The 14,457-nt window shown below is 27.2% G+C and overlaps 2 protein-coding genes across 2 annotated transcripts; one reads left to right on the top strand and one right to left on the bottom strand.

The window, feature by feature from the left end:
- The first annotated feature begins 882 nt into the window (after positions 1–882).
- Positions 883–13,823, top strand: LOC100165227 (UNC93-like protein MFSD11). Its single transcript, XM_029487116.1, has 9 exons — positions 883–1,191; positions 8,692–8,824; positions 10,907–11,076; positions 11,152–11,328; positions 11,396–11,664; positions 11,763–11,888; positions 11,945–12,134; positions 12,208–12,343; positions 13,330–13,823. Exons 2-9 carry the CDS (start codon positions 8,738–8,740, stop codon positions 13,462–13,464), a joined length of 1,290 nt encoding a protein of 429 aa, XP_029342976.1. The 5' UTR covers positions 883–1,191; positions 8,692–8,737; the 3' UTR covers positions 13,465–13,823.
- On the bottom strand, positions 4,433–5,406 carry LOC107883123. Its single transcript, XM_016802600.1, has 3 exons — positions 5,345–5,406; positions 5,080–5,237; positions 4,433–5,019 (listed from the first exon to the last, which is right to left on the bottom strand). The coding sequence occupies exons 1-3, from the start codon at positions 5,404–5,406 to the stop codon at positions 4,433–4,435; spliced, it is 807 nt and encodes a 268-aa protein (XP_016658089.1).
- Positions 13,824–14,457: the final 634 nt, after the last annotated feature.

The raw sequence follows: 14,457 nt of genomic DNA, 5'->3' as shown, positions 1-14,457 counted from the left end.
TATAACATAATATAGGTGTATCGTATATATAAAGATTTACCATACCATACTGCGGTATACGGGCATATTGTAATAATAATAATTAATAAATACTAATAACTAATAAGTAATATGATATTATTTAAATATTAAATTATTAAATTATAGTATTTATGATTTTTAATTCTCTCAATACATTCAGTCTACACTAACTGGAGACTTGGTCTGTGTAATATATTATATAATAGGTACTTATCTGTATTAATAAATCAAAATATTGTATTTGTTTCGACATTTTCAATTTTGTATGCTTTTCATACTTATTACATAATTCTATTAATTAAGTACCTATGTACAGAAAAGCTATTGGCTATTTCCTGTGTTCAATAATATTTATGATTTTTATTATTTTAAACCATATTACTCAGTATTTAGATAGATATTATAATATAAAAAAAAGAATAATAACTTAACTTAAGTTAATAAGTTAATTGAAAATGTTCATATAACTTTCAACTTAACTGAGTTAAAACAAAAATTAAGGTACCTGTTAACTTTAAACTTTTTAAAACGTTTTCCATTAACTTAACTTAACTCAGTTAAAAATTATCATTAACTTGCCCAGGCTTGCAAAATATTCTTCAAAATATTATCTATGGGCTATAGTGGCTATGGACAATGGTGAAATTAAAAGTTTAATTATAAGTTTTATAAGTTTATAAGCTTAGTGTTATTCGACTTAGGTTTGGTGGTTATTGCATTAGTTGTTAAAAATTGGGAACCAATGATTTTTCTTATCACGGTTTGTATTCAGATTTCAGACTGCGTCGTCACAATATTGCCTCAACGGACTGTTGAGCTGTATAAAAAATAAATATGTATTATCAGTGAAAATTGTGAGTCAGTAAAATATAATAATATTAATAATATTATCCTCTATACACTATGACTATGGTGTATTGGTGTTGTTATTTAAATACAAAACTGATAGGCGATAACCGGTTATAATATTTATTATTGCACTTTCGCGTTTCGACTCTTCATTCTTCAGACTTTGCTCTGTTGCCCCTTTTATTCGGTGTTTACCGTTCGTCTGTTTACTGTTTAGTGTTTTCTAATCGTTATTAGTTAATAATTATTACTTGTTCCTTGTTAGTATGTAGTATATTGTAGTACTCGTCCGGAACGCAAGCAGCGTGGCATCAAGTTCAGGTATATTCTCCTTATTAATGTTTACAGAGATTATATTATATTATAGTAATATACTATAATTTTTTATACTTCTATTTAAATTTCGTTATTAATATTATTATACCTACGTCATTGAATTGTAATTAACATTATTTTTGGCAATTGTCAAAATTAAACTGATTTAGGAATAAAATTGTAAGATAGTAAAAAATTTTACTTCTTACAGGTTAAGAACAAGTCACTTTTCCCACTAGAAATTACTATTAGTGCCGCCCGGGTACGTTCTTATTCCGCGCGGAGTATAGTCTAGTCATTAAACTTCATTACTTATACATATTATTTAATCTTAAGTCACTTTTTCAACATAGTTCTCTAAGGTATTTAGAATGTTGTTGCTTTTTGTTGTTTTTTAAGTGTTCTTATATGTAAGTTATAGAAAGTTCTCTTTAATTTAAGATTATTTTTATGTAATTTCCTATCATAGCACTGGTTAAAATAGTTTGTAGTCAATGAGAAAAACTAAAATATTGATCAGAATAAATTTAGGTATACTTTACTTTTATTGCATATTTCTTTAAAGTTAATATTTAATGTAATGCATAGTGAGAATTGAAATCATCGAGCTATAGCTTATTATTGGTAGGATAATCAACTTAAGACAATTTAAAAGTATTTTCCTATTCTATCGCTCATTGCATATTATATTATTATACAATTTATAATACAAAATTAATATACATAGGTATTATATTCGGTAGTTTTTTGATTAAATTACAAAATATATCAAAATATATATTTTATTCATTTTTTTTTCTATTTTATGAGTATTATAGCCTGTATCCTATTGAACCTATTAGAGCTCTGCACGGGCCTGATTTTCCAAGCCCGTCCAAATTTTATTCACTTGCCTTACCCTATGTATTTTAGCTATATAAAAGGCCAGGTCCAGCCCAATTTATTTTAGTTAATAATATTTTCATATTCCTGAAAATCAAAGTATCCATTAGATTAGATACCAAATATGATCATATTTTGTGTGACATGCAGTGTAAAACTAGAAAACATAAGTGGGCTATGATCATAGATAATAATGAGCCAGTTTCATAATAATTGAAATATGAGCTCATAAGCCTACTCAATACTTACAGTTCACACTAAGTGCATACATTGGCCAGTCCAAGCCCAGTTACGGCTGGGCTAATATGGGTTATGCAGGCTCTAGTACCATTTTTTTTTTTTTTTATAGATTATAAAAACTTTTCCATCTATTACTATTATAATATTTTATATATAATGTTTGGTTTCAGATTTTAATCCCTATTGATAGTGGTCGGGAGTAGCTCGCTAATTGTAGCAACGCTACTTTAGTTTTAGAAATTAACGTAGTGTCGCTACAAAACACCTAATGTAGCGATATACTTAAGTGCGCTAGAAATGTTTGGTTAGCGTAGCAAAACTTACCATTATATTGTCGATACCTTCAAAATATTTGGCGTTAGTTAAACTATTACATTAATTTATTTATATTATAATAATGATGAGTACATTAATGCATTTTTCAGGTTTAATCCACGATTAATTCGCGTAGTTAAAACCCGCCTAGTCACCAAATGTTAAATCAGTACAAACTATAAACTACCAATTTTATATTGGAACATGCAGCGTAAAAATAGCACGCTAGATTTAAACAATAGGATGTAATTGGGGGAGTAATATTGTAGCATAGCGCGCTACAAAAAACCAGTAGCGTTCTGACCACTGTCTATTGATTTAAATCACTTTCTACTCTATTTTGTATGCATTGACTGTTCTCTATAATTAACTAAAAACATTATGTAAGTACCTAAATTTCGTGCTCTTGGCAAATATATAATGTAATTTACAAATCACCCGACACCCATCATATTATTAAAAATATTAAGTTCTTTTGTCTTATACTTATTACTCTCCACTTAAATAATTTAGTATCTGTACATTTAAAAACAATACAATTTTTTCTAAGTACATGTTTATGTTCTCCCATAGAACTACATTGATTAGGTAGATAAACACAATCATAACAAACTTACCGATGATGGATACTTTAAATAGTAAGTAGGTAGACTAAATGTGAAATAGTTGAAATATACAGAGGATATAACAACAGCTTTATTAAATTTAAAAATTAAGTAATGACTGAAATAATAATAAAAATTACAACAAGCAAGATAACAATAGAAGGTAACATAAATATGAATACCAGAAAAGATACCTAGTAAAGATTATTTAAAACTAAATTAGGTATCCAAATTGAATAGCTCAAATGGATTTTTATTCGTTGTATAAATTACTATAGGTACCAGAGTAAACAATGAAAGTAATTCTTTTATTGATCATATTATATTTATAACAAGTTGGTAGCTATCTTAAATTTCTAATCCCTAAAATCTTTCAGCCTCATATCACTACTGTATACTGTAATAGATTAAGACAATATTGAAAATATACAAAAAAGTAAAAACCTCTTCAATTAAATCAAATTATTTAGATGTTAGACTTAATATGTATGTTTAAAAAAAAGACAATTGGGAGATAGTCATGAACTCATGAATAAGCCTGAAGTTGATAAATACTCAAACATATTTCACGACTTATTAAATAATTATCCGGGTAATTATTTAAATAAAGCACAATAATAATAAAAAATAATTATAATTTCTCAAATAAATGGAAAAACCTAACCTTGAGTAGGGCCTATTTCATAGAATTGTATTTTGGACAAGACAACACTAAAAAGACCTAACCATATACAATTACTTTATTATTATAAAAATTAAATTAAAATTTGTCAAACTATTACTAAACAAATTTAGTTTATTACTGGAGAGGTGGTTAATAGGACACCGAAAACTAAATAACAACACTTAAAAATATATTTATTTATTTATTGAACAATAATACTTATAAATATGTTAAAAGTAAATCCATTATTTTATAAATGTCGATGAAAATATAGAAAAACACATACAGAAAGATAGAATGTCATAATTTAAAATAACTAATGGTAATACCTAAATAAATATATTATTATTTTATTTTATTTTATAATAATAAACGGGTTTGAAACCCTTTCAAAAATGTGTACATATTACATAATTACAATACATTCATAACAGAGAAAAAAGTTTGATTACAAATAATGATAGATAAATAAGGTTAATTAGATTAGGTCGCTAAAACTGATAAATATAAAAAAACAAAAAAAGATTAACAAATAGTAAAATTAAAGATCTATAGAGGGACCCTCATTGGCCATCAACATTAAACACCTAATAGGCTCATTTTTCATATAATTGCTTGGACATATAGGGACATGAAAAGCAACACTAGAACGGTTTTGACAGGGAGGGACCTTGAAATTCAGTAAGGATAATAAATCAGTTGAATCAACTTGACCAGACAACAGTCCCTTTAGAAACTTTACGCAAAGCATTCGCCTGCGTTCAGCTAGAGAGACGAGACCTAATTTAGCAGCAACAGCTGAATAGTCATGCGGAAGGTGTTCAATGCCTAATAAGAAACCAGCAGAATGAAGGAATCGGCGCTGAACTCTTTCAAGTTGGAGAGAGTCATTAGCAGTATAAGGACTCCAAACAACCACGCCATATTCTAATATAGGTCGTACTAAAGTACAATATAGTAGTTTAAATGACGAGTATAATTTAAAATCCCTAGCCAGCCTGTTGATAAATCCAAGAGTTTTCAAGGCCTTACAACATACCATGTCAATATGTGGGCGTGGATCAATTGAGCGGGTAAGCTTGAATCTAAGATCAATAACAGATTCATTAACATGTAAAATTTCAGAGCCTAGAATATTATAGGAATAAATTATTGGTAAACGACTACGTGTGTAAGTAAAAATCTTACATTTAGATACATTTAAGAATAAGCCAATATTTGTAAAGCAGTTGACAAAGCTATCCAGATCACTTTGGAGATTAAGACAATCATCAATAGAACCAATACGTAGGAATAGTTTAATATCATCAGCGAAGCACAGAATATGAGAATGACGCAGTACCCGGCTGATATTATTAATAAAAAGAGAAAACAATAAGGGGGACAGATGTCCACCTTGAGGAACGCCAGAGGATGCTAAGAACAGCTTAGATTTGGTTCCAAAAATATTTACCCATTGATATCAATCACTAAGGTATGAGCTGAGCCATGACAAAAATGGCTCACCAAAGCCATAACTGCTAAGAATTTTAATCAAAACCTCATGATCAACTAAATCAAAAGCTTTATTAAAGTCAGTATAAACCACATCAACTTTAAAACGCTGTTGGAATGATTCAAATACAAAGTTATTAAATAAGAGATTGCATGTTGTAGTGGAGCGACCAGGACGAAACCCATGTTGCTCCTTCATTAGAATATTATTAACTGGGCGTTGAATTTCCTTTAAAACTAACGATTCAAATATTTTCGCAAATGAGATTGAATTGAAATAGGTCTATAGTTTAAAACTGATGAAGGAGTACCCGATTTAAGAATCGGGGTAACAGAACTAAATTTAAGCATTGAAGGAAAAATGCCTTCATTCAAAGACCTATTGAAAATAATCCATAGAGGATAAGAGATAATAAATCTTAACTGGAACAAAAACAAACCGTTGTTCATTATTGCTTAGATGTACCTATATTGCCGTAACAGGAATACCACACCACATAAAATGGTCTTTTCCTCGAATATGTTTACTAGTTACGCACTGAGGTCTAGGAGATAAGAGCTTTATGAGTTTGTACCATGCCTATAAGCAGTGGCGTGCCGAACTGACAAGCAGACCTGAGGTAAACTATACAATTTGATCCCCCTCCCCACCACTAACAGTTTTTTCACTATTTTTAACCCTTAATCAATTAGTAAAATTATATTACTTTCAATTTTATACTAAATTAAACTTTTACAGTAACCCATTAATTAAACTACTATCCTCCATTTTATTTCCCGGTAATGTATGTAGAAGACTAAAGACAGTGGCCTAGAGACCTACTCAAATAAAAAAATTAAATAAAACAATAGGTAATACCTAAAAAGTACCTCGCCGAGTGGCACTGCTGAGTGCCTGCCCATAAACACTACCTCCTGTTAAGAACCTTGTATCAAATTTACCCATTGTACTAATTATATTGTTCACATGAAAACATTGTAGATTACTGTAGGTAATACAAATTGTATGAATCTAAAAATTTTACATTCCTCTAAATATGAAGGTTGTAGGTGTAATATTTAACCAACATTTAAAATAGGTGTCGTGTATATATAATCTATATTGACATAATATGTTCTAATTGTATATTTGTATGGGGATATACATTAAAATATTCCTTAAAACCGCTTATTGTACCTAGCACAGAGAATTCCAATTAGAACTAAGTATGCTATAACATAACATAAATAATAATTGTACTGATGATTTATTTAAAATCAGAGGAACAATTTCAATAAGAAAAACATAAAGGTGCTGAAGCGAGTGAAGCCCCTAATTTTTTATTTATTCCATAATGCACAAATGGCATAAATTATTTGGTGCTAATTTAAAAACTGGGGATGCTAATCACCCTCAAGTCCCCCCCCCCCCCCAAAAAAAACAAAATGAGCCTATGTTTTAAATGCAAAAAAATTTAGTTCTTGAACGGTTATATTGAAAAATTTTGATTATAGAAATATACAAAATAAAACATAAATTATAAAATGTAATGTATATTAGAAATGCCAATAAACTTAGCAGTTGAGGTGTATATATAAATACAATTTAAAAAAAAAAACTAATTTTAAATATCAAAATACTTAATATAAAACCAAGATATACCACCAATTAAATTTAAATCCCTACTTGATTAGCCAAATAATACATTAACACAAAACTTTTTTGAAAATAGAAAAATAAATCTAATCAATAATTTTTCTTAAATTTGTATAAAACTATTCAAAATAAATTATGATTTCAAATATAAAATGAAAAAAATTAATTATTTAATTAAATGATCTACTGACTAAATTAAATTATTAAACATTTTATGACAGTCTTTCTATTTTAGGTATTAACTATTAATTACTAACTAATTGTTTTAAAAAATTTCCTGATCCAATAAGTTTTTACTCAAAAGGAACAGGTATCCAATAATAATATAACTAGGTACCTATAAAATGTGTGCTATATTATATTATGTAAAATTAGGAACTAGTTATTAAGTATGATATTGTGTTATACATATTATATATAACTAGCTGATCCTGTGCACTTTGTTGCCCGATAAATGTATCAACTTTATATGACTCAAACTTTGTTCAATTCATTATTTAATATTCGGTGTATGGTCCGAAGCCTGGAATAAAAATTCTGATTCTCAGCGGTACATTATCAGGTAGGCAATCTACCTGCGGTAGATCGTGGACCCCGTGCTGTTTGTACGTAAGTGTATGATGTAACTCTTAAGTATCAAAGTTATACTAAGTTTGTCGTTTTTACTTAATTCCACCTACGGTGGATTAATATAATCATTTTATACAAAATCCTTACCGTACTAAAATCCAATGAATACAAAAAAAAAAAAAAATTTAACCCTTTGTAAATTAACCTATCTTCTTCCCAGAGGTCTAATCTACCCACAACCGTTAATTTATATCTTTTATATTATATAATATATAACTATATAAATACACAGACTATAACTATACAGACTAAACTCTGGAACTACTTATTATATCTTCTTTATGTATATTGACAAAAGATAATAATACAAATCAATAAACATGCCCGATTAACCAATAGCAACCAATATATTACACACCGGTGGATTTTCCTAGTATTTTCTTTTATATAAACCTTCTCTGAGAAATATTCTTTCGTTTAAAAAAAAAATCAAGAAGATCTGATAAGTAGTTTTAGAGTTTAGCCTGTACAGAGATTTTTATTTCACATTTTTATAGTTTGATATTTATTATAATTTATATTTAAAAAGTAAAGCAAATTGTTTATTTTTTAAAATTATTATTATAATAGCTTAAAAAATCCATGGAAACCATTTATAAACAAAAATTTCCATTGGAAATCTCAAAATTCCTGTTTGAGCACCTCCTGGGATTGGTCCTCTCCCTTTTTAAATTAGCCTAAGTTAGACCAAATTATACACAGTGAAAAAAATTTCATCAAGATCGGTCCAGTAGCTTCGGAGTTCATCCCGGACGAACATTAATAACGAGATTTTTATATATATAAGACATGTGTGAATATGTTTATTATTTTATTCAAGTATAATAAAAAAAAATAATAATTTAATTGTCCAGTTTTCTACTATAACGTGACTCTTATGTGGTTGCCGGTTATGCCTCTATGCTCAACGATAGGAAATATGATTTTACTCGTGATTTTAGGGTCCCACTGAAATACAGTTTATATAAAAAAAAATTTTTAGTATAAACTAAATTTAAGTAAATATGCTATATTGTATTAATTAGTATTAATATTTACAGACACTCAAAAAACAATTTGGCCATTCAGTATTAACAACCAAACAAAATGGATAAAAGGCTATTAAATGTTAGCCTGTTAGGTTTGGCCTTCATGTTTGTTTTCACCGCATTTCAAACAATGGGAAATATTGAAGTAAGTAATTACTAATATTATTACTTATTAATTAAGGAGTATTTTTGAAGATTTGAGGATAGTCTTTTTCCAGTTACAGACACTTTTACATGAAGCTAGTCAATACCGCTTCGGTAATGTGTATTGCTGTTAAAACTTAAAAGAGATAACATTAGGTTTAGGCTTTTCAAAACCTTATTTTGATGATAAATCATAAATTTTAAAAATAAATAAAGAAAACTTAAGTCTTTGTAATAAAATTTAATACAACTATATTAAATACTCATCCCAATATTTTCTTTTAGTAACATAATGTTGCATAGTTTTAAGAATGGATGTTTTTTTAGATATAAAAAAATTGTAATTGAATTTAAAATTTTAAAATTATTGTTTAATTATTAAGGTGCTTAAACAAAACAGTATTTTATACATTTATTCAGTGATAAAGTCATAATAACATTTTTAGTGAGTATACGCTTCAAAAAAGTTGAAATGTAATGTGTAGATGGCTCTACAGTTGTTACCTACTGATCAATGTGTTAATTACCAACATTTTACATAACTTGTAGGACTCCATATAAAAATCTATGACCTTTAATATCTATAAAAATTATAGTAAAAAGTAAAAATATTGTTTACAGATAATCTGAATCTGAGATCTGTACATATACTACCAAAAAAAAAAAGGTTAGCTAAGGTCAGTGTTGGGTAGTAACGTAACAGAAGTAACGCGTTACTGTAACGGCGTTACTTTGGTTGTAACGTGTTACGTAATTTCATTAGAATTATATCCTAGTAACGGAAATGTAATGGAAATTACTTTTGATAAGTAATTTCTATAAAATAACGCGTTAAAGTTTTGAATTATTAAGTACTTACCTACTGTCAAAAAAAAAAAAAAATATATTATGTATAATGCGGGTATTATTATGTTTACCAATCAATCTTATATGTTTATATATTTAATTTTAGCTCGTCACAATTCAGTTTTCAATTGTTTTGACATTTGACATGTCCAATTGCACGGTAAATCACGAAAAAAGTTATTATTTAATTTGATTCCTCTAAATAAGTACCTTCGCAGAACGTTTCTTATGATATCTATTATAGCGTGGACTAATGAGTTATATACGCTCCTATTAACTATATAGGTTTTATAAATAATTTAGTGTTGTACAAAAACTGCTCAATTTGAAAATACTTATTAGTTATTACTATATTTAGAATTTACATTAGAATATAACATTATATTTCTGATAATTAAATAAAATCGAAATATTTAAATATTACACCGTTATAAATCATTATATCCATTTCACATTTGGCATTTATAAGAAACGGTTTACTTTTTTGATTGTATAAGTTATAAGTGTGTTCTATATGTATTATGATTTCATTTTCACAAACATAATATTTAAAAACACAAATACAAGATTGAGTGCTATTATTCCTTATTTGGTGTCAGTCGATCAGTTGACACTCTACAGATAGGTATAATAGGTTTATGTTGTCAGTTTGTGACACAAATACAAAACTATACTATACTATACTTAACTATATAATGATTAATTACTATTGATAAGTAGCTATAATTAATAAGTACTATTTTTTAATAGTCATAACTCATAAGTAATTACTATTGTAATATCGTTATGGAAATATGTATTAACTGTACACCTTCTTTTTTTTGTACACATTTTTAAAATTATACCTTTTTAGCATAGGTAATGTATTTTTATAAAAATTTACATTATTACCTGCAGAATGATAATTGCCAAGAAATTTGAAAAAAAAAATATTATTTTTTTATATATTACTTACTTACTTCTTTTATATATTACTTTTTTGTAACGAAAAAGTAATGAGTTACATTTTTATTTGAAAAGTAAAGTAATTTCACTACAATTTCATTTGAGTAATGAGTAAAGTAACTTAATTACATTTATCTCTAAGTAACGAGTAAAGTAACTTAATTACTTTTTAAGAGTAACTTACCCAACACTGGCCAAGGTACCCATGTAATATTATATTACACCCAATTACACCACTATGTTTATAGAATATTGTTTTATGTTTATTTATGCTATTATTTTTTTCTTTCAGAAAACTATACTAAAAAGCATTCAAAATGACTATCCCTCATTTACTGGTGATGGATATACTAGTTTGTCCATTATCTATATTGTTTTTGCTTTATGTAATTGGATATCTCCATCGATTGTCAGTTTTGCAGGTTCCAGATTAGCTATGTTTATAGGAGCTTGCTGTTACACGTTTGTACTTTCTTACAAATAATGTAGTGTTGTGTCTTATAAATAATTTGTACTGAACATAACAATTTGGTTTAGTATGTTCTTAGTATCATTTCTCTGGCCGACCACTTTTTTACTTTATTTCATGTCTGCGGTAATTGGTTTTGGTGCTTCAGTTATTTGGACAGGGCAAGGAGCATATTTAACATTAAATTCTGATTCTTCTACTATGTCCAGAAACTCGGGAGTATTTTGGGCGTTGTTACAAATGAGGTATTTTAACAATTTAATAGTTATATTGGTATTGTATCTATACACGTAAGTTTTTTTCTGGTTTCAGTATGTTTTTAGGAAATACATTTGTGTTTTTTGCACTTCACGATAAAAATCATTTGGATGAATCAACAAGAACTTTAGTCTTCACTGTTCTCATAGCTGTATGTTTTTTGGGTACTTTGTTATTTTTACTTTTACGATCGCCTTTAAGTTCAGAAGGAACTGAAAATGAACGAGGAGAAACTTTATCGCCTATTCAAGAAATAAAAAATTCTTTGTCTCTTTTCCTAACTGAAGACATGTGTTTATTAAACATGTCATTTTTTTTTACTGGTGAGTGGAAAAATCATTTTTAGTAGACAGTAGTATAATTTATTATATTATAATTTTATACTTGTTATTACCTAATTGTTTTGTGAATTTTTTTACAGGTTTACATTTGTCATTTTATAGTGGTGTCTATAGTTCAAGTATTGGATTCACTACAAGTATGGGAACCAACAGTAAACAGCTTGTGGGTTTATCAGGAATCTTGATTGGTGTTGGCGAAATTTTAGGTTAAAGCAATGTGACAATTGCTTCAACAATTACAATAAATACCAATTTTTTGTAGGAGGTTTTCTGTTCAGCATTCTGGGTAAAAAAACTTCTGATAACAACATTGAATCCAAAGGATTCAGTCATTCAGCAGTAGTTGCTCTTGGTTTTATTATAAATATTGTTGCATACGGTTTGATATTTATAAATTTACCAGACGAATCACCATTTGGTGATACAACAGCAAAATCTTTTATCGAACCTAAGTAATATTAATTATTTGTATATTAATTTCAACATAAATTACTCATCATAATATATTTGTACATCATATTTTAGTCAGTACCTAGCAATTTTCTGCAGTTTTCTCTTGGGTTTTGGTGACAGTTGTTTCAATACTCAAATTTACAATGTAATTGGACAAAGATACTCTGAAAATAGTGCCCCAGCTATGGCCCTGTTTAAATTTATGCAGGTATATATTTTGTGTTCAACAGTTAATTGTGATATATATTATACAGAGTAATCAAAAAAGTATGATCACCTTCCATTTTGTTATTAACCCATTAGCGCTGGAATTTTTTTATTTACAATTTTAACCAACATTTTGTTGAAAACATAATATGTTATATCTTAAAAATTATTGTAAAAAATCTATGTTGCCATATGGCAACGCACAGTGTTAATGGGTTAAAATCTGATTTTTGGAATTTTTAAATATAGGCACTTAAAGATATTTTCAAACTCTTGAAATGTTTTGTTCAATTTATAAGTGTTCTGTGGATCTACAAACATCTTTTTTTCAAAAAAGAATTCACCCTTTTCTGCTGTAAATTATTAAGCAGATAATTTTTCTAAAATTGATGACATTAAAATAAAATTCAAACGATTCGTTGTTGAGTTATTTAACTTTGTGTACTTAGGATAATAGGACCATGATAATGGGTTCATAAAATATAGAAGTTATTGTGATTTGAACATTTTAGTGAATAATATTAATCTATTAACAATTAGAATTGAATGGTCCAAGTTTAATATATACTATATCCAATAGTACATTTATTTTATATTTTTGTAAAATCATTTTTTAAGACTATTACCCTTATGATAAACATTTTAATATCTTAGAAACTACTCATTAGAATTTTGAACTAGGTAGACCAAAATATACAAAAAAATTATCAACTAATTTACATTCAAAAAGGGGGAATTTTTTCTGAAAAACAGAAGTTTATATCACACCTAACCTAGCCCACAAAACACTTTTTAAGTAGTAGTCCAAAAAATTTTTAGAATTTGAAAATGTGGTCGTTAAGTATATTTAAATATTCCAAAAATTAGAATTTGAATAAATTAATTATTAAAGGAAAAATAGGGTTAAATTTGGTGAATCACTCTGTGTACAATTGAATATTGTGATATTTTTAAGTGAGTATAATGTTTAAAAATATTTTATTTTAGTCTATAGCTGCTGCCATTAGTTTCTTCTACAGTAATCATTTTGGAATGTATGTTCAATTAACCTTGTTGGTGATCACATTAATTATGGGTACTCTGTCGTTTTTCAAAGTGGATAAATCTATTGATAACCGGTGAGAAAAGTTTTACAACAATAACCATGTAATGTACATCTTCATTCAACACAATTTTGGAGTATCAAACGTTCCATATCAGTATATTAACGTTACATTCCAATTTTAAATTTTTATAAGATTATTTCTCATTAATTATTAGTAGTTATTACATCACTTTTTATAACATTATCTTAATTTTTTTTTGTATATACCAGCATTGATTTTATAATTTAATTTATTGTAAAATCAATGATATCAGTATTGTTTATATAAGTCTATTTAAAAAAATTGTTCAAGTATTCCATGTGCCAAATCTGCAAATTTTTAATTAATTAATTAAAACAATATATACATATAAATATATAATGTTGTTACTACTTATTTTTAATTTATTGTTTTTTTAGATATAAAGAATTTTAGAATTTTAATATTCATTGGACCAAATGATTTGAACCATACATCAAGTTATATATTGTCTAATATTATTAAGGAAAATATAATATGCATAACTAGTCCAACCAGTGTACTGGTATATAAACCAAAAATATCTAAATTTTGTCGTACTAAAAATATTTTTTTTTAGGTTTATGTTATAAATTATTAAAAGTTTTAAAAAACTATTATTGTTAATCAATATTGTACCAACAAACAATATTTTTCAATGTTAAAGGGAGTTAACATTTATTTTGGTTCTTTGTTTAGAATTGTATTAACTATAATTTAATTAATTTGTCTTAAATTAAACGCTTATACACTGCAAATACATAGTCATAGGTTAAAACCATATATTATAATATTATAAAATATCATAATATTGTTAGAAAATAGTACATTGTTTTTTGTAAAAACTGGTGTCTATACTTGGTTAAAATTAAAAAAACATAGTTGGCATCAACCAGTTTTCATTGGTGGCAGTCAGGCAATTTATCAAATGACATTTGTCACCTCCAGCCAGAGGTGCACTCTAGAAGGTTCAAGGGTAGCAGCTACTATCCCTGATTTTTTTGGTGGGTGG

The sequence above is a fragment of the Acyrthosiphon pisum genome, chromosome A1, assembly GCF_005508785.2.
Source record: "Acyrthosiphon pisum isolate AL4f chromosome A1, pea_aphid_22Mar2018_4r6ur, whole genome shotgun sequence".
NCBI lineage: Eukaryota > Metazoa > Arthropoda > Insecta > Hemiptera > Aphididae > Acyrthosiphon > Acyrthosiphon pisum.
This window is presented reverse-complemented; position numbering and strand designations above follow the sequence as displayed.